Raw genomic sequence first — 21,091 nt, 5'->3', positions numbered from 1 at the left:
AATACGAAAAATTCAACCTTTCAGGAAAAATAAATTAAGCCTTTGCCACCAACTTTAATTTTAAATCCCTATATCTTTGCAACCCAATGTCCTTAGACCTTAGATATTTTAAACTATAAATTCTGTTAGATCAAAACATCTAAGTTTGAAAAATCAAAGGTTTGTACCATCAAGTTGCAAAGATATAGGTATTAGAAAATTTGAGTTTCTTTGTAAAAGAATGGACTTTATAGAAGAAAAAACTAAATATTTCTGCGAAGAACGGATAAATCCTGGGTTTGAACGTGAATAGATGTATCTGGGTTAAGAAGAGGTCTGTAGAAACCTATTACACAGTAATGACCACTTCACTTCCAATATAATCTTATCCTGCTTCCAAACCTATATGGAGAATTGAGAATATATCAGACAAATCCCGGAGACGGGTTTAAACAGAAAATCCTAATACTGCCTTTCATTCATTTCCTCCCAGGAAACTGAAATTGAATGTAAAAGAAGCAAGAGATTTGTATGAAGTGGAGAAATAAACTAAATATTTGAAAACAGAATCTGAGTTTCTAATTCTATGAGAACTTAATTAATAATATGCCTCAAGCTGTTGTTTCCAGGCATTAGGCTGAGATGAAGAGATGAATAGGTGAAGTGTGAGATTTTAGTTAGGCAAGAATATTCAATATAGGATAGATTTCAGGTCAGCAAGAATATTCAATATAGGATAGATTTCAGGTCAGCAAGAATATTTAATATAGGATAGATTTCAGGTCAGCAAGAATATTTAATATTGATTTCAGGTCAGCAAGAATATTCAATATAGGATAGATTTCAGATCAGCAAGAATATTAAATTTAGGATAGATTTCAGGTGAGCAAGAATATTCAATATAGGATAGATTTCAGTTCAGCAAGAATATTCAATATTGATTTCAGGTCAGCAAGAATATTCAATATAGGATAGATATTCAAGGTGGAAGAAAACCAGAAAACAATAGTCAGTTTTCTACTGCACTGTAACTTTATATTTATCAATCCTAACTCTAGTCTCCTTGTTTGAACCTAACAATAGGATTGTTCCAAGGAATCGTTGAAGTGAGAGAAACTAGATGTAGGAAAAACTGGTCAAACCATTGCTCAAGGTTTTTATTACGGTACAAAAATCAAGATAACAATAAAGAATACTGGAAGGATGGATTTCTGATCAGGGTAGGGAGAACCCTAGGGCGTATATTGATCAAACGTGGATATATCTTTGCTTCGAATTTAAAGATCAATTTTAAATGGTTATTCTGACGGATTTTGAGGTATTTCAAAACAAAGTGTTTTTTACAATTTATTTTAAATTAAAGATTTTTAACAAAATTTTAAAACCAAAACAAATTATATAAATATATTGATCATACGGTACAAAAAGTTACACTAGAAGATTATTAGTGAAATTTACTAATTTTTAGTTTCTTATAATAACGGTGTTTCCGGGGTTCTGTATCTAAATATGTGTTTTTTTTTGGCAAAAATCAAAACCGTTTGGTTTTTTAATGCAAGACATGAGTACTGAGTAGTATCCGTGTGATAACTAAGAATTCATTCAAAAGTATCATTCAAAGGTTAAATTTTTCCTTCTTCTAACCTTCCAATTTAATTTAGTAAAGTTGAAGTGGAAACATTAAGATTAATTAAACCACTTTATATTCTTTTTAAAAGATTAATGTGACATATCAAGCCGGGTAAACACATTTAAAATTATTTATTACCGAGCAAATATGCCAATATAAAGGAAGAGAAAAAACTGATTCTCTAGATCGAGAGAATTTTTTTCGGGATGAAAATGTAGATTTTAAATGTAGACTTCAGACAACTGTAAAAGTTGACCAAAATCTAAATATTTTTCATATTTTTCATATTTTTCATATTTTTCATAGACATAATTGATCATATTTTAGTCAAAAAACATTTCCCTTATTTTTAAATCTTTATTAAACGTTAGAAGCAATACACAAAAGATCAAATAATTTCTCTCTCCCCCCCCCTTTTCTTTATTAAATATTAGGGTAAAAGTGCATTATTATATGGATGAAATTACCAAGAAGTGAATACCTCCAACCCCCTTTATGTGCAAGGTTATTCTTTTAAAGTGGCTCATTCATTCTTTCAAATTACTGCTCCACCCCCCTCCTCTGTAGAATTAGTTTGTTCAGAGACAAAAAAGAATAATGTGTCGGGTTTCTGTCAAACAACTTTCTTACAAAAGCGAAGAATTTCTAGTAATAATTTGGTAAAATTTAAAACTTAAAACTAAAATATTATATTCTCATTTTGGTTTTTTTCTAGGAAAATATATATACATTGTGAAACCTAAAACCTCCCAGAGCAATTGAGAAGATTTTATAAGTTGATAAATAAAAATTAGAAACTTTGCGTCTGCAGGAGATCAGTTATTCAAGGATCTTGAAATCAGAAAAATGGGAATGAGATTTATTCTGGAAAACAGTCGAGACTAAAATTTTGATTTTCTATCAAAGAAAGATCCACAAAATGTCCTCCACACTCGATATATTTTAAATACTTTTTAATATATATTAATATAAAGTAATAAAAAGGAATCGAGTTTTTGCCACAAGCTCAAATTTTCTAATCTCTATATATTTTCAACCTAAAGATATATAAACCTTTGATATTTCAAACTTAGATTATTTGGTCTTACATGATTCATTTTTGAAATATCAAGGGTCTACGACATTGGGTTGCAAAGATATTGGGATCCAAAAATCAAAGTTTGTGGCAAAGACTCAATGCCTTTAAAAGAAAATTTATTTACATATATTTGACATGAAAAAAACAATTGCTGACACAAGTCCAGATCTTTGGCACACGTGATAAGAACACAGAGGGTAGCCAAAAATCAACGTAATATGCATTCTGAAAATTGTAAATAATATTGTAATTATTCACTCACGATTGATGAAATCAATCTGACATAAAGCTTTGCATTTTTAAATACGTTTTATAAATTATCAAAACAATTAATTCAAAATATTATTCTGCATTGAAAAATGATATATTTGAAGCTGAAAGATATATGGAGTTCTAATCTATAAGATATTCTTGGAATTAGCAAAATTAGATTGTTTTGAAACTCGCGTCCTTTAGTACAACTTTTGTAAAAAGAATGTTTTGAAATTATTAGCATTTATTTTTTGATCTATTTCCAGGTTTTATTTGGAGAAAAAAAAACTAGTTTCGGCGTCAAATGATGGTTGGATGAGGAGGATTGAGAGAAATCGTCTCTCTGAAACTAGAGAACTAGTTTGTTCCATCCTTAAGTGTAATCTTTAAACAGATCTTGCTGATTATAGAACTTGGTCCTAACATACGTGTTCGTATCTTTAATACAGCAAGGTTGAACTCATATGAAAATCAAAATATACTTTAATAGTATGATAGATAGATATATAATATAAATAGTATAAATAAAAAAGAAAATATACATCTTTACTTAAAAAATTTTTTTTTCAAATATAATTTTTTCTAATGATAACAATTTCCCATTAAAATTTGTTTACTTGGAAAAAATTATCTTTAAACCTTTGAAAAATTTTCCTTTCAATTTAGAAAAATTCTTTTTTTTTAATAGGGGAAAACTAGACTATAAGTAAACAAACTCTAAAACACAAAAAAGACAATAAGTAAAGCACACTCCAGCACCTGCCTCTTCATATTGCCTACTATTGAAAGTCTAACACAACATGTGTCAGATATTGATAGGGTTGGATTAGCTGAGTTAGGTTTAGGATAAGGGTTGGGTGGAAGGAAAGGGGTAGGATTACTTCAACATTGAACCCTGCTGATTTTCATGAATTCGATCAGGATCCGATATGAACTGAATCCAAGTTTATAATGATAAAGTCGAGCTTAAATCTAGGGTTCAGGACTTAAATACATAGATCGATTTTTATCTTTTTTTATCAACACCCCTGGTGTCAAACATTGAGTTTAAACTTCATATATCCCAGAATATATATGTGCATAATATATATATTACATAAAAAGGAATTAAGCCTTTGCCACAAACTCTAATTTCTAATCCCTGTATCTTTGCGACCTGTTGGTGTAAACCTTTGATATTTCAAACATAGATTTTTTGACCTAGCAGACATCAAAGTTTGAAATATGTAAGGTCTACGACATTTGGTTGCAAAGATATCCGGACTTTAAAATCAGAGTTTGTGGCAAAGATTGAATTCCTCTGGAGATTTTTTGAAAACTAATGAGCTCGTTAGACCTTACTGTTGAAATCCATCAAAATGTCAATAAGTTTCTGAGAAATAATTTCTGTGATTTTTTTTAATAAAATATGTTGAACACACAACCAATATAATCCTTGGAACAAATATTGACACAGATGTTTAGAAATAATTAATCACTTATTTACTTAGTTAATAAGATATAATTAAGCAAAGTGTGTACAAAACACAATATTATTGTAAATCAAAAAGTTTTTTGCTTTTTGAGCTTGGACAGATTGGAACACTAGTTGCTGGAGAACTAGATAAAGTTTGCAACTAATGAAACAATACAACAGCTGGACCAGGGGAATCCCCCCCCTTAAAATTTGAGAACGTAGGAACCGACCCTATATGGTACAAAACTAACCTAAACCTTTAACTTTAATGGAAGCTATAGAAATACATGTTGAATACAAGGAGAGGAGATAAAAACTAGAATTAAACATTCAAACAAATCCGAAGTAGGAAGGTTATGTAACGAAAGAGATTAAAAAAAAATATCTTTTTATTCTTAATCTGCTTATTTAAAAGAAGATACCTCAGATTGTTTTCAACTAAGAGGATTAGAAGGAATTAATATTTCAAAATTTAAACATGCAAAAACCATGTTTTTACAATGTACATCTAAATATATTAGATAAAACTAAGCGTTTTTTTCGACAAAAAAGGTTTAAATATTTTTAATTCAAGGTTGTCTAATTTTCGTTCCTTAACTTGAAGCAGACTAAGACAAGGTTTGGGGTGTATCCCCTGTATCCGATTTGTATCTAAACCTCTCTCACACATCTGTCCTGTATTTTTAGTGAGAAAAATCACACAGAAATAACCAGAAGGCTCGCGTAAAAATGCGTCCTAAATGTACTTTTTTGTTAGTTCATCTGAAAACAAATTGTTAGGAGCAGACCGATTACCTTCTAACTGCCGCCAATTGAACAACTTTCCTCCTGTACAGTGTACACAGGGTTAGGCGAATGTTACCATGAATTTTCCCACCAAATTCGGTTTTTGTTTTTGCCATTTTCACAGTAGAGAAATATAGCTTTAATTATATTCCCCCGATATATTTGTTTAAAACTTCTAATTTTAAAATTATGTTTACTTTTCAACTAAATAAAGTAATCTAAGCTTTAACAACAAAAACTTTAAATTCTAAAGCTTCTTCTTTTGAATATTTTAACTTTTTGCGTTTAGGTTAGCCAGATCTTGAATCGAATTGATTGGAATAAATTGATGGGATCAGTGTGAGGTAAAACCTGGAGAGATATATGAGAATCTTAATGAGGAGACTAAACCCTCAAATAATGATGATGGATGATTTCTATTTTTATTTTAAGAGTTAATAAGTTTCGAACCTCTAAATGATTGTTAAACATGGATCTGATAAAATGACACAATACATTCCTCCAAAGAATAAAACAAAATGGCAGCTAAAATCTGCCAGTGTAAACCCGGGTTGAACTCCTACCTGTATCCTCAGCCTGGGGGTTCGTGATCACCAGAGATCCTCGACCAGGCTGCTGAGTTATTCTGTTATCATAAACCTGCCAGTTGAAATCTTTTCCGTTCTTTTGCCACCGATACCTGAACATGTCTACATTAAAAACTAGTCACTATAGTCAGAATCAGAATACCTGAACATGTCTACATCAAGAACTAGTCAGGATTAGGATTTTTTTTTCAATTCAAAACTGTATTCTGTACAAGTTTGCTTCTGTGAAATTTTCTCTTACATAAGCCTGAACGAGTCAAAACCAGTCGTTCTCAACAAGGAAATATCGAAGTTAACATTTAGCATGGTTTATACAATTTTTAAATATGTCAAGAAGCCAGAAAACACTGAATGTAAAAAAATGAAAGAAAAAAGTATAATCTTATGTTTAAAAGAATAAAGATTGTGCATTAAAACTAAAAGAGTTGTAGATTTGATAATTATTATAGTTCTGGTAAAATTGGATTTAGAGACGTTAATGTAAAGATTAAGTTTANGGGACACACAATTTAATACTTTATAATCGTCCACACAAAAATATCGGGTTCTGTTTAGATTTCTCAGTAGAGTTGAGTAAAAATATAAAACATTTTCTTCATGTTTCCCTTTAATGACCGTGAACCATTAGCTCTGTTTACACAGATACTAAGAGTAAATAAAACACTCACGTCATAAATAATGTTAAAAAGTGATCAGTATAAAATTAATGTGTTTTTAACAGAGTGATTTATTATTTGTGGACGAGGACAGAAAATTAATTATAAATTAAGTAAACAAGATTTTTTCTGCTTTTTGCAAAAAAAATGGTAAATATTGATAATAACAGAGAATGATAATATCTTACTGTGGATAGGGTTCTCCTTCAGCCTCGCATTCAATGATAAAAGGTTTATCATTCTCATCTTCTCTGGTCTTAACCTTGAACAGGAGCTCAGTGTTCGGAGGCTGCTTTACCATATACGGAGGACTTTGAACTAAAAAAATTAAAGCATATTCAGTTTTTGCAATTGAAGTAGGTAAGTACGATGAATATAAGATAGAGAAAGATAATAAATATGATAGAATAGTTAGAAAATAGAATAAGATATTAGAAGAAAAGGATAAATAATGAAAAATATAGTTAAGATAGAAAAGGATGGATTGATGAATAGGATGGGTAGAATAGGAGAAAAGGATGGATACAATGTGATTTATAAGACAGAAAGGGGTGGATAAGATAAAACTGGACGGATAAGTTGATATAGGAAACATGGGAGATATGAGATATCATAGATAGATAGGATATATAGGATAGATAATATATATAGGATAGATAGGATAGATGGGATAGATAGGATAGATAGGATAGATAGTATTGAGTTGGATTGGATCTTAATATTAATAATTCTATTCCCATAATAGTATTATTCCGCAGGATTATTCTATCTCAGATTGGAGTCTCAGGGTATGAGAAACAACAGGGTGAAAGGATTAAGAGAGTTTAAAGTTACGCAGGATGTTTTTAACCAACGGCTTAACGATTCAGGGGATTTTTATCCAAAAAACAATGAAGGAATGAAAAACTGCGGAAAGATAGGTTTAAGAAAAGATTAAACATAAAGATAAAAGGATAAAACATTTAATACCCTCCTTATCCATTCTATAAATCCACTGCAGGAAACCTACCTATAGCTAAGGCAGTCTGGAGACAGGCCAGCAGAAGAGAGAATAAGAGTAAGGACGGAAACCTCTCCATACTGAAGACTATACACTAGTCTCTGGATAGTTTCTCAATCATCTTCAAACCTGAAATGTAAACATCATTCAATAAATGCAAATATTTATATTTCATTTTATAATAATGTTGGACATATTTTCTTAGTAAATCTTTGATAAAATAATTAGAAAAACATAAGGATTGATTTCTGACCTGACTGGGGGTACTTATGTGTATAAAAAGATTAGAATAACAAACATTCTATTTATTTATTTAGATATTAGAACTGAGTGTCGGGGTGTGGGTTTATATAAGAAAGTACAGACATAAAGTTGAGGAAAAAGCAGAGCTAAGCCAAAAAAAAAAATATAAACTAAAAAATCAAAAACTATCAGAGGGAATGAAGGATTAAAAGAAGATGAGCGATGAAAAAAGAAAAATAACTAATGAAAGTATAAAAGCTAAAATGACAGAGACAATTTACAATTTCAAGGATATTTTAAATATGGGGTGTTAACTAGGCAGTAGGCCGGCATGAATGCAGTGCCTAGACATAATGCATTTATCATGTGTCAGTTCACTTTACCAGGACAATTCAAGAAGCTCAAGCTCAGAACTCATTTTAACCTTCAGAATTCATTTTTTAATGGAATTAAATACTCGCCACAAACTCTATTTCTGATATTTCTATATCTTTACAACTTTCGACATTTAAACCATAGACTATTTGATCTAACAGATGTTATAGTTTGAAATATTAACCCTAGACTATTTGATCTAACAGAAGTTATAGTTTGAAATATCAACTGTAAACTATTTTATCTAACAGAAGTTATAGTTAGAAATATCAACTGTAAACTATTTTATCTAACAGAAGTTATAGTTTGAAATATCAACTGTAGACTATTTGATCTAACAGATGTTATAGTTTGAAATATCAACTGTAGACTATTTGATCTAACAGATGTTATAGTTTGAAATATCAACTGTAGACTATTTTATCTAACAGAAGTTATAGTTTGAAATATCAACTTTAAACTATTTGATCTAACAGAAGTTATAGTTTGAAATATCAACTGTAGACTATTTGATCTAACAGATGTTATAGTATGAAATATCAACCCTAGACTATTTGATCTANCCCCTCTAAACCTTGCCTCCCTTATCCTACGGCCCTCCACCACCACCCCCTAGACCTTCCCCTCAACTCCCTCAATCCTGTCCTAGCCAATCTTTTTATATTATATTTTTGAATATATTAACTACTGTCCGTCCATTCTTCATAATTATACAAAAAGTTGGGGAAATTATGTATTATATATGATACACTAGGGAAATCCTTCCCCTCTATTCATGTACATAATAAAGTGAATATGTACAATGTGCTGGACAATATGTACAGTTTTTATTAGATAATTTCTGTCTTTATAACATAAAACTTCGGAACATTCCAAAAGAGAAAAAAAAGACTCCATGCTGCATCTTTTTTACAATCTAACAATTTTTTTCCAACAGTACATCCAAGATTTATGGGTTTCTATAGTTCCTTTATATAAAAGAATGTTACCCAATATTCACCCAACCATATACACACAAACAAACAAACAAATAAACAAACAAACAGACAATCCCGTATTGTTAACCAGAAATCAACAGATATCATAATAAACAGATATCGATAATAATTGTATAATGGAACCAAGTAAAAGTATAAGAAAGTAATTGAAAAAGAAAAAAAGGAAAGAGGATTAGAAAACTTGAGTTTTTTGGAAAAGACGCAATTCCTTTCTCTTCAGAAAAATTTTAAACTTTTAAAAGATAAAATGAAAGGAAAAGTTTAGCTTTATGATATCTTTCCTGATAAAAATTTAAATTTACATTCCAGGCGAGGCAATTGAAATATCAACTATAGACTATTTGATCTAACAGATGTTATAGTTTGAAATATCAACCCTAAACTATTTTATCTAACAGAAGTTATAGTTTGAAATATCAACCCTAAACTATTTTATCTAACAGATGTTATAGTTTGAAATATCAACCCTAGACTATTTTATCTAACAGAAGTTATAGTTTGAAATATCAAAGGTCTATAAACTCAGTTCCTTCAAGCTCATTTTATCACTTGCATTTTGAATTCTTCTCTTTATTATAAACAATTATACAGTTTTCATTTTTTTATTCTCTTTTTCATTCTTTACTTATATTTTAGCTGAAATGACTTTTACAATTTGAATATTTTAAATACATAATTGAATGATAGGTTAAAATTTATAAATATCATTTCAAATTAACAGTTTCTGTCAGAAACATCTCGTATCATGAACATGTTTATATTAGCTATTTAAATCATTCATGAGAAAAAAAGATTTTGAAAACAAAATTAAATAAACGAAGGAGTTTAAGGTCTAAAATATCCATAAATTTTCTTAAAACGCCTACAAGTCTTTTAGCTTTAATTTGTCACAATTTGACAGATTAATCAAATATTTAAAAACTTTTTTTATTATCAAGTTTGCTAAATTTGGAGAGTTCGAATGATAACTCGGACTCCGACTTATTGCCAAACTTAAATGTTAAAAAAATATTTTCGAAATTATCATTTAGATTTAAATTTTAAACTTTTTACCTTAATTGAATAGGCAAATTGAATAAAAATAAATTTCGTTAGGAATTCGAAAGATGAACCGCGCATTTTTCAAATATTTTTTTCTAATAATGTCTGAATTCCATCATTCCTGGCCCCCTAGACCTTCCCTCCCTAAACCTCCCACCACCCCCTCAGAACCTTGCCTCCCTTATCCTACGGCCCTCCACCACCACCCCCTAGACCTTCCCCTCAACTCCCTCAATCCTGTCCTAGCCAATCTTTTTATATTATATTTTTGAATATATTAACTACTGTCCGTCCATTCTTCATAATTATACAAAAAGTTGGGGAAATTATGTATTATATATGATACACTAGGGAAATCCTTCTCCTCTATTCATGTACATAATAAAGTGAATATGTACAATGTGCTGGACAATATGTACAGTTTTTATTAGATAATTTCTGTCTTTATAACATAAAACTTCGGAACATTCCAAAAGAGAAAAAAAAGACTCCATGCTGCATCTTTTTTACAATCTAACAATTTTTTTCCAACAGTACATCCAAGATTTATGGGTTTCTATAGTTCCTTTATATAAAAGAATGTTACCCAATATTCACCCAACCATATACACACAAACAAACAAACAAATAAACAAACAAACAGACAATCCCGTATTGTTAACCAGAAATCAACAGATATCATAATAAACAGATATCGATAATAATTGTATAATGGAACCAAGTAAAAGTATAAGAAAGTAATTGAAAAAGAAAAAAAGGAAAGAGGATTAGAAAACTTGAGTTTTTTGGAAAAGACGCAATTCCTTTCTCTTCAGAAAAATTTTAAACTTTTAAAAGATAAAATGAAAGGAAAAGTTTAGCTTTATGATATCTTTCCTGATAAAAATTTAAATTTACATTCCAGGCGAGGCAAGGACCGGTTGGNGGGGGGGGGGGGTGAACGTTAATTTGAATATAAGTATCATATATATATTTAGATATATGAAAGATGAATCATATCAATATATAGATTGTAAATATTCCAATTATAAAATCTGATCGATTAGAGTATATTGAGAAGTATCATAAATATTAGGGTGAGTAGAAACACGTTTTCTTAATTCGCTCCACCCTGTATATTTTCGATTGTATTGATTTTTCTCTTGTTATATAGCCTACAGACCTATTAGGCTTAAGTAGAAACAGTCGTTAACAAGGAAATGGGAATATAGGGGATCATATATACGGAGATAGGATAGGGAGCATCCAGCACACAATCTTTGCCATACAAATGACAATAAGGTGCTAGAGAAAACATTGCCTGTACACATGAAAAAATGAAACCGTAGTCGCAGCGTTCGACAGATTCCAACCACAACGCTTGGCCTCTCTTTCAACCTTTGGTGCCTTAGTCCTAAATAATATTTGTCATACATTATTTAGAGTTATTTAGAGCTGCGGCGGCTGGAACAAGCATGGGCTGCCATTTTTCTCGCAAAGCACTATGGCATTTCGGTAAAATGACTTTTTATTTTCTGAACAATAATGTAAACATGAACCTGGTAATGAAGTTAATGAAAAGAACTGTCAAACTATGAAAACATATTGGGCCCAGGAATTGAGTCTTTGTCACGAAGTAAAATTTTCAAATTCTTATATCTTCGCAACCTGATAGTGTAAACCTTTGATATTTCAAACATAGATTTTTTGATAAAAGTAAGATAAAAAGGTAGAATAGAAGTTAGGAAAAATGGAGAGGAAGGAAGGCGGACAAATAGAAAAAGAATAAAGGATTAAATATAGGAAATGGAAGGAAATGAAGGGGAAGTTAATGAATGAGAGGGCTGTTTACTAGATAAAGGGGAGAAGGAAACAAAGAGTTTTTATGGGGAAAGGGATTGGATGGATATATGAAAACATAATGAGGATAATAATCTTTATATCTTTTCAACCTGATTGTGTAAACCTTTGATATTTTAACAGAATTCATAGTTTGACATATGACAATCAGTTGCAAAGATATCGGGCTTAGAAAATCAGAGTAGGTGGCAAAGACTCAATTCTTTTAACTTTACAACTATAATCACAAAAATATAAATAGAAAGATAGAGAGGTAAAACAAGCTATATACTATACAAGAATAGGTTGGAGCGGGGATAAGAATGTAAGGATATAAGCAGGAAAGGGAAGGGAGAGGGTTAAGAATACGGAACTAAGAATAACAAGAGAAGAGGGGGAGGAGGAGGGGGATATATCATGTTACCAGGTTCTGACGTCTCATTACGAACTGTATTCATTGCAGCTGTCAGTTGGATCACACTGAGCTAAACCGGTCATATATATATATATATACTTGTATTATACTTAATAAGATCAGTCTTCAGTTTGGTTTAAACGACTGTACGGAATATATACTGTCTGTTTCCTTAATATATGATTCACTGCAGCAATGAACTTCTTTCTTTTATTTTCCAAATCATTGAATAGCCATGTTTAGGACCACATTCATGGCAGAAGACTTGAGATCGTCATGTTTGAAAAGTTTCAAGTCGTCTTTACAATCTCATCTTTTGTGGGTAACCCTGTAGTTTACACATACACCACGCACACTCTTCTCTACTTACACACACCCTGACATAAACCTATGCATAATGTATACCCAGATACAGTTTATTGATCCACTTCCTCCTTGATATCTGGGTCCCCTCGGGATACAGTAATCCCAATTCTTTCTCAATTCACCCAAGTGTTTTCTTTTATCTGTTTATCTCCGATCCTTCTCTTCATTCCTCCGGAGGCGATATCCGTCTTTGATCCGTCTTTTCATGGTTTACACAGACATTTTGTAAACAAACTCTCCTTTCATAATTTGTTGTTTTTACGTCCCATAACTTTATACTTCAAGTTAAAAATTCACGAAAAAGTTTCATTTTAAGCAGAGTTTCAGCTCAAAACAAAATTTCAGTGGCGAAGCAGAACCATGTTTTCAAAAAAGAAATGAGATTGCTGAACTAAGTTAATGAAGAAGTAGTTGAATCACTAGTACCTAGTTAAACTATTATCTACTTCTTTATTTCCATTGCTAGCAAAACATTCCAAGAAATATTTAACACAATTCTTTGTGACAATTTAACATTTTCATAGATAAAAAACCCAGCGTGCCTCTTTTTTAAAAAAGATTAATTTACAATTACGTCTCCAAATCCGTTAACTATCATTCCGGAGAAAAACTAACACACTGAGAATAAAAAATGTGGATTTGAAATAATCAATATTCAATTCTTGAATCCAATAACCATTCTTTCTCCGGATCCGGTATTGGATGAGAACTCAATAATATCTCAGGAGAAACTTTACTCCGATCAGAACCTTCTGCACTGGTTAATTAATTGGAATATAAAATTTCATTTTCTTTGCTTTAGTTTTAGATCGTTCCAACCAGTGTACGAATTTAAAATTTGAACCGCGATTTAAATCCGCCAAAAACCGGTTTCAATTGAGCGCCGGCTTAAATCACATGTTGCAATGAATACTATTTTAAGTGGAGCCAACCATATTTGAGCCGCGGCTCAAATTCTTTAAATTCGACCTCAGTTTGGATAGAAAAGAGATTTTGTTCAAATAGAATCGATTTGGTTTTTATCTGAACTGAGGAAGAAAAACTCTCATTTGTTCTCCGACCCTTCAGTTCCATTCTCTTGAAATATCCTGAAAGATTTGCTCATTTCTCAATGTCAATCGTTGACATAAGATTATCCCAGGGGTGTTAAATGTTTAGAATTTAAATCTTTGTTCCAGGTTTCTAGAAGTTTTAAAACAATTTTCTCCACTCATGTTCTTAAATAATTCGTGTTGTTAACTTTAAGTTTTCTACTTTCTCACTCCTTTTCCTTAATTCAAAAAGTTCTTGTATAGTCATATGTTTTTTATCCAAAACAATTCTTTTTACACACTACTCTAGGTTTTTCATTGAGATAATGGACATTCATGGTCCTAATCAATCCATGTTGTTCATCTGGATATATTGATATTAGATTGCTTGATATTCAAAGCTTTTTCTTTATCAACATTGTTGATATGACTCAGGATACATGTCATACTTTTATTTTTAATTTTTACTTTCATGTTTTATTCTATTTTACTTCCCTGTTCGAATTTTCATGACCCGGAGAACTTTTCGCTTACTACACTTTATACACTGTCACTTTATACACTGTCACTTTATACACTGTCACAGGAGATAAGATGTACAAGGGGATCAGGGGAGTATAGGGGCTAGGGTCAGGAGATAGGATATACAAGGAGATCAGGGGAGTATAGGGGCTAGGCTCAGGATATACGCCCTTGTTCGAAAATCAATTTAGTTAATCCTAATTGATTGATGGGACAGGAGGGACAAAATGATCAATTTGATTGTATAATAGATGAATAGATGATGTCACAGCTGCAAATACATGTGTTTACTATTTATTTAAAAAATTGTATAAACTTAATTCATTAGCTAAACAATAGAACTGTGTACACAGTACAATCTAGTTTCTGCAACTTTTTTGTAGAATTTTAAAACATTATTTTGTTTAAATGTTTTTAATAATTTTAGCATTTTTTTCATCAAACTATAATTTAACTAATTAACGAAATTAATGATAAGAACTTGAATCATTACCACAATAACTCCATCCTCCCCTTCCCCAAGCTAGTGTACAAGTCCTATGCTTGCTTATGCATTTGTAAAATCTTTCATCAAGTAAAATCTAGAAAACTAAGATGTCTTTGTTAAAGTAAAACTAATTACAACGTTCCTTGTCAACGAGGCTTGAAATCTCATACAGGTGTTGTTGCAAAAACAAATTAAGTTTTAAGAAGGAACAGATTTTTTATTCAAACTCTGATTTTGTAATCCATGTATCTTTGCAACCCGATGTCGAAGACATTTAATATTTTAAACTTTAAATTCTGTTAGATCAAACGGTCAAAGTTTGAAATATCTAAGATTTACTTCATCAGGTTGCAAATATATAAGGATTAACAATTTTGTGATTGTTGCAAAAACTCAGTTCTTTTGTGCTAAAGTGTTTTTTAAGAGTTCTTCCTAATGTAGTAAGTAGAAATGTTCTGGAGTAGTTTTGATACTTAGAAATGCATTTAGTGCTCTTAGTGCACACACTGGGCAGACACTATTATATTCTGTCATATTCTTGTTTACTATCATGACCTCGTTCCTCTTTTACAACTGTGTTAATATATATGTTATAGCATCATCATTGCAGCAGCAAGTGTTTTATCAAATAAAAAGTATTGGGGCGTGTGAGAATACAAGTGTGTGATGTTGTGTTGTGTGAAGAATGTGAGAATACAAGTGTGTGATGTTGTGTTGTGTGAAGAATGTGAGAATTGCTGTGTGTATGCTGTGTGTGCAGGGTGTGTGACATAATATGCAAGATAATTCTTCAATCTTCAATTGATCCCTGATTGGTTCGAAGGGTATGGGAGGAGGGGAGGGAAGGGGGGGTAGAGAGCTGGAATTATGGGCTTCAGTGATCATTATCTAGTACAGATATAGAGTATGAGAGGATGGACACAATGGGGGAACGTATGCATCATACATGGAACAGGACGAATTTGAAATTTTACTCCGGGTTCTCAGATATACAAGACATAGAAGAATCCCTTATTTACCAAGATGAACAAAGTTTATTTGAGATCTATTTCCTCCCTCCTTCCTCCCCGATGTTAATGAGCACAATGGTCTTGTGTGGAGAAAATAATCCCCCGGTTCTCCGTCCTTGGCCATTTCCTCGTCCCAGGATCAAAACAAATTCTCCGATAATTCTCCGGAGAATATCAACCCCGAGATTCCCTGTCATTCACTCCACATCATCTTCATCCTTTAAACCTCCCCTACCATCTTCAATTCCCCCTCCCCCGACACTATCCTCATCCGCCCCCCACCCCCAACACCATCTTCTATTTCCAGTTCTTTTATCTCCTCGAACCCTCTTCCGAACCCTCGATATATTTTCATTACATTTCTGTGTTTACCCTTCCTAATACCTGTATTATTCTTACTTAACTTGTCTTATTTAAGAACATTGGTTTTATTTTTTGTTTTTGCTCTGGGTGCAGGTTATTCACCCAAAAGCGTAAATTTTCCTTAAACTCACAACCTTATACTTATCTTTAAACCTTGATATCTATATGATCCTTCTTTCCTCTTGATTTTCTTCTACCCAAAACCTAGATTTTTTCTTAAACCTGTTATCTATCTGAACCCAGTCCTCCATCTTAAACCATAATTCATCCTGTACTCGAATATCTATTTGAACCCAGTCCTCGATCTCCCTGAACCCTGTTATCAATTTAAACCCAGGCCTAAATGTAAACCATGTTCCACCTGAACCCTGTTATCAATTTAAACCCAGGCCTATATGTAAACTATGTTTCCCTGAACCCCGTTATCTATCTGAACCCAGGCCTATATCTAAACCATGCCCCCCTGAACCCTGTTATTTATCTGAACCCAGGCCAATATCTAAACCATGTACCCCCTAAACCCTGTTATCTATCTGAACCCGTGCCTACATCTAGACCATGTCCCCATGAACATTGTTATCAATCTGAACCCAGATCTATATCTAAAACATGTCCCCCTGAACCCTGTTATCTATCTGAACCCAGGCCTATATATCTAAACCATGTCCCCCTGAACCCTGTTATCTATCTGAACCGAGGTCTATATCTAAAACATTTTCCACCTGAACCCTGTTATCTATCTGAACCCAGGCCTAAATGTACACTATGTTTTCCTGAACCCCGTTATCTATCTGAACCCAGGCATATATCTAAACCATGCCCCCCTGAACCCTGTTATTAATCTGAACCCAGGCCTATATCTAAACCATGTACCCCCTGAACCCTGTTATTCATCTGAACCCAGGCCTATATCTAAACCATGCCCCCTGAACCCTGTTATCCATCTAAACCCAGGCCTATATCTAAACCATGCCCCCCTGAACCCTGTTATCAATCTGAACCCAGGCCTATATCTAAACCATGTCCCCATGAACCCTGTTATCAATCTGAACCCAGGTCTATATCTAAACCATGTCCGCCTGAACCCTGTTATCAATCTGAACCCAGGCCTATATCTAAACCATGTCCCCATGAACCCTGTTATCCATCTGAACCAAGGCCTATATATCTAAACCATGTCCCCATGAACCCTGTTATCAATCTGAACCCAGGTCTATATCTAAAACATTTTCCACCTGAGCCCTTTTATCTAACTGAACCCAGGCCTATATATAAGCCATTTCCCCTAAACTCTGTTATCCATCTAAACCCAGGCCTATATCTAAACCATGTCCCCCTGAACCCTGTTATCAAGCTGAATCAAGGCCTATATATAAACCATACCCCCTGAACCCTGTTATCCATCTGAACCAATGCCTATATATAAACCATGTCCCCCTGAACCCTGTTATCTATATGAACAATTCTTGAAGATAAAACCAACCTAATTCCTCCAGCAGTCCGTTTTTGTTCTCCCTGCTGAACCAACATATATCTTTTCTATTAAAATTTTATCTAGAGAAGAACTTGTTTCTCAGATCCATGGATTAGGAAAAACAATTATGGAATGATCAATTTCACTATTAGGACATGAAATATTAAATGGGTCTAGAAAACCGAGAGCACTATAGATAACAAAATATGATTTAAAAAATAAAAAAACGTTTGGGAGAAACTCAACAAAAACTCTATTTCTAGACTGAGGACAGACGTCCCAGGACGAGATATTCACTATCAATAGGACAAAAATTGTAAAACCTGGCATCAAAAATATTTTTTAAGTTGGATATTTCTCGTATTTGTTAATTTGCTTTGTAAAAAGCACATACATCCAGACTGCTATAAATAGTCGCTTCAATTTTTAAGACTGGGTCGACCCTTAAGTGTTGCAAATTCTCATAGATTTTTGCGCGGAGCTTGCAATTTTTAGATCATTGTAAAAGTAAAGACCCGGGACGGAGTAAACTAGAAGTCTGTTTATGTCGGAACCCAGATAAAATATACTGTTAAACAATCCTCCAGCAAATACTATACACTGGAGAACATTAAACTAATTCTGCCAGAATACAGAGTTTTATTTACTACAAACACCAGGAACAAGGATTATAATGTAAGGATCTAAAAACACACAGACTTGTATTTACTACAAACACCAGGAACAAGGATTATAATGTAAGGATCTAAAAACGCAAATAGAACAAAAAAAACTTAGTAAGGATTTAAATATACACTAAGAATAAAACATTAGATGGAAGGATAACATGAAAAAGAATTTAGTACGTAAGGAAAGGATACAAAAATAATAAACATTATAAAATACTATAAACACTCATAGATTATATAATTTAACGTTATAAAAATTATAAGAACAGTGTCCAAATTTAATGAATTCAAGCTGCGTCTCAAATCCACCAAAAACCGGTTTCAATTGAGCGCCAGCTTGAATCTTGAAAAATTTAACACAATTAAGTGGAACCCACCCACCAAATTGAATACAATTAAGTGGAACCCACCATATTTGAGCCGCGGCTCAAATTCTCTGAACAATGAAAACCAATCTGGAGCGGAACTTGCAGATATGCCTTCTTAAACCCTGATAATACCACTACGTCAAACTAAATATATTGCATGTAAGATCTGAAATATTTTCAATCATAACTTCTCTTATTGAAGAGCTACTGAAATTTCTGTTATGTAACCGTACAAAGGAGTTGAGTTTTTGCCACAAACTATGATTTTCTAATCTCTATATCTTTGTAATCCAAGGCCGTAGACCTTAGATATTTCAAACTATGAATTCTGGTAGATGAAAAAATTTAAGTTTGAAATATCAAAGGTTTAAACCATCAGGTGGAAAAAAATATGTGTATTAGAAAATCAGAGTTTGTGGCAAAAACTCAATTCCTTTTATAATATTATACTACTGCCTAAATTCGAATCTAGAGGAGCTGAGAGGTGCCCAAGTCGTACCAGTAGTGTCGCATAAATATGACCTCCTCCTTTAAACTAGTCGGCAGTGCAGCATGCACAATGCACAGTATCCTAACTAACACATTGATTTTCCTGCAATATCCTCTGTATATGCCTCAATGCACATTGCACAGATTAAGTAAATCAGCAAAGCTCAGCCAAGTAAGAAATGATTTCTATATAATTAACAGTTTGACACTCCACTAACATTAATATTTAGCATATACTCACAGTAATATGATATATTACGCTGAGGATTTAACCCCCCCCCCCCCAGGCCTAGGGGAAATACCCCCTCGAAGAATCTAGGAAATCCTATACCCTCCCCCCCCCTCCACCCCCTCCTGCTGGTATTCGAATTATTCGATCCATTACTTAACCCTAGTTCCATATCTATATTTATCTATCTATCCAGAAGAAATCCATCAATATTTTGAGAGCTTCTGATATTTATAAATATGCTATGTATTTATACCTACATGCACTGTACAGTCTCTAGAGTCTCATTCTTTTTAAATAACCCTGTAAATCTATATCTATCTATTTATCTATCTGTAAACCTAATTAAATAATCAGATGTGCAGTGTGTAGGGTCTGTAAAGGAAGTGGATTGAAGGATAGGATGATAAGTTTATAAATTAATTTTATATTCAAATATTAGAATTTTAGATTAACCTCATCCCTGTATTTTTACCATAGCTCACTTAGTTCAAATTATAGCTTTTTATTTTTTAGAAATCTTTCACTCTAAATTTTTTTTTGTTATTTCTCAGAAAACCAAAACAATATTTAGTAAATTTTAAATTCAGCAGCGTAAAAATATAAAATTGCCAAAATTCTTTTTTAAAAAGTTCTTAGCTGGGAGGTTTTACGTTTGTTGTACAAATAATGTTTTCAATAAAAATATATTTTTCTGAAATTTTCGTAGATAAATCATTAACTGTGAATTTCTGTTTAAAAAATGAAAGAAATTTTCTTTATCCACAATACAAAAACATTTATTCCACAGCAAGTAGCATTTTAAGATATTATTATCAAATATTGCTGCAATCGATGATTTTTTTTAAAATGTGGAAATTATTAATTAATAAAAGGTTTTGTCTTTATGATCGAAAACAACATTTATTTTTTTTCTTTGTATAGCACAACCTTTTATAAGAAGGTTGAAAGATCATATGTTTTATTTAATTCTTATATCTCTCTCAATTATTGCATTGTAGGATTAATCTTTCTTTTCTCTCAGATTCTTTTTCTTCACTTGTATTTTTAGTTTTGATAACTTAGCAACTTGAAGTTTCAAACTGGTTGATTTGAACTGGTTTCAGGGTTTGGTTACATAGGATACCCAGGCTACTCCAGGCTACACTGCCTACAGGGAGAGGAATGCAGTGGCAGGTAAACACCATGAAACCTACCTGATATATTCAACCATCAACTACTTCTCCATACACCACGTCGGAGGACTCAAACTCAGGACGGAGAATCCTGTCAGGTTCGGCCACTTAAAGATTCTGCTCACGAAACCACGGATTCAGATCGATCTATCCTTGTCTATAGATATACGGTGTACACGGAGTGCGGACGGAGATACAAAATCCGTTCTCTTAAATTTTTTATCACAAATCACAATTGATATATTTTCTTGTCTTGTATTCGTAAGATGATTTCATACACTTTAGATAACAAAATGTTTAGGGATAACCGTAGATTCTATTTTTCTATCATGGTCGTGTAGGCTGTGCCTTGACTCACTGCTTTGGTCCTACTGGGTTGCTTGATTGAGTTACCGGTGAGACGGTGGCGCCAATTTCTGGATGTAGCGGTGAAATCCTGAACTAATGGTTGGGTTGGGTCTCTGCTTCCCTCCTGGCTTTCTATAATAACATCCTACTTAACGTACATTTGAATTAAATCCAAGGGAACAACAGAACATGAAATCCATTAAATCCAGGAATAAAATTATTAAATCAATAAACTTTTCCAGGTTTT

At 32.4% G+C, this 21,091-nt stretch overlaps 1 protein-coding gene across 4 annotated transcripts in view; it reads right to left on the bottom strand.

Annotated features, from left to right (window-relative positions):
• The window catches only part of LOC111708741 (neuroglian), a 40,249-nt gene extending 19,366 nt beyond the window's left edge, over window positions 1–20,883 (bottom strand). For 2 of the 4 annotated variants that reach the window (XM_023482205.1, XM_023482220.1), the window contains exons 1-5: window positions 20,518–20,883; window positions 7,434–7,553; window positions 6,613–6,742; window positions 5,745–5,860; window positions 5,191–5,223 (exon numbers count right to left, since the gene is read on the bottom strand). In XM_023482205.1, the coding sequence (XP_023337973.1) occupies window positions 5,191–5,223; window positions 5,745–5,860; window positions 6,613–6,742; window positions 7,434–7,503 (349 nt within the window). In that variant the 5' untranslated portion in view covers window positions 7,504–7,553; window positions 20,518–20,883. The remainder of the gene's footprint in view (window positions 1–5,190; window positions 5,224–5,744; window positions 5,861–6,612; window positions 6,743–7,433; window positions 7,554–20,517) is intronic. The other 2 variants (XM_023482212.1, XM_023482227.1) reach the window with 1 other exon arrangement.
• Window positions 20,884–21,091: the final 208 nt, after the last annotated feature.

This window comes from Eurytemora carolleeae, unplaced genomic scaffold, assembly GCF_000591075.1.
Source record: "Eurytemora carolleeae unplaced genomic scaffold, Eaff_2.0 scaffold148, whole genome shotgun sequence".
In the NCBI taxonomy this organism is placed as follows: domain Eukaryota; kingdom Metazoa; phylum Arthropoda; class Copepoda; order Calanoida; family Temoridae; genus Eurytemora; species Eurytemora carolleeae.
The sequence above is the reverse complement of the archived record's forward strand: the minus strand, read 5'-3'. Positions and strand labels throughout refer to the sequence as shown.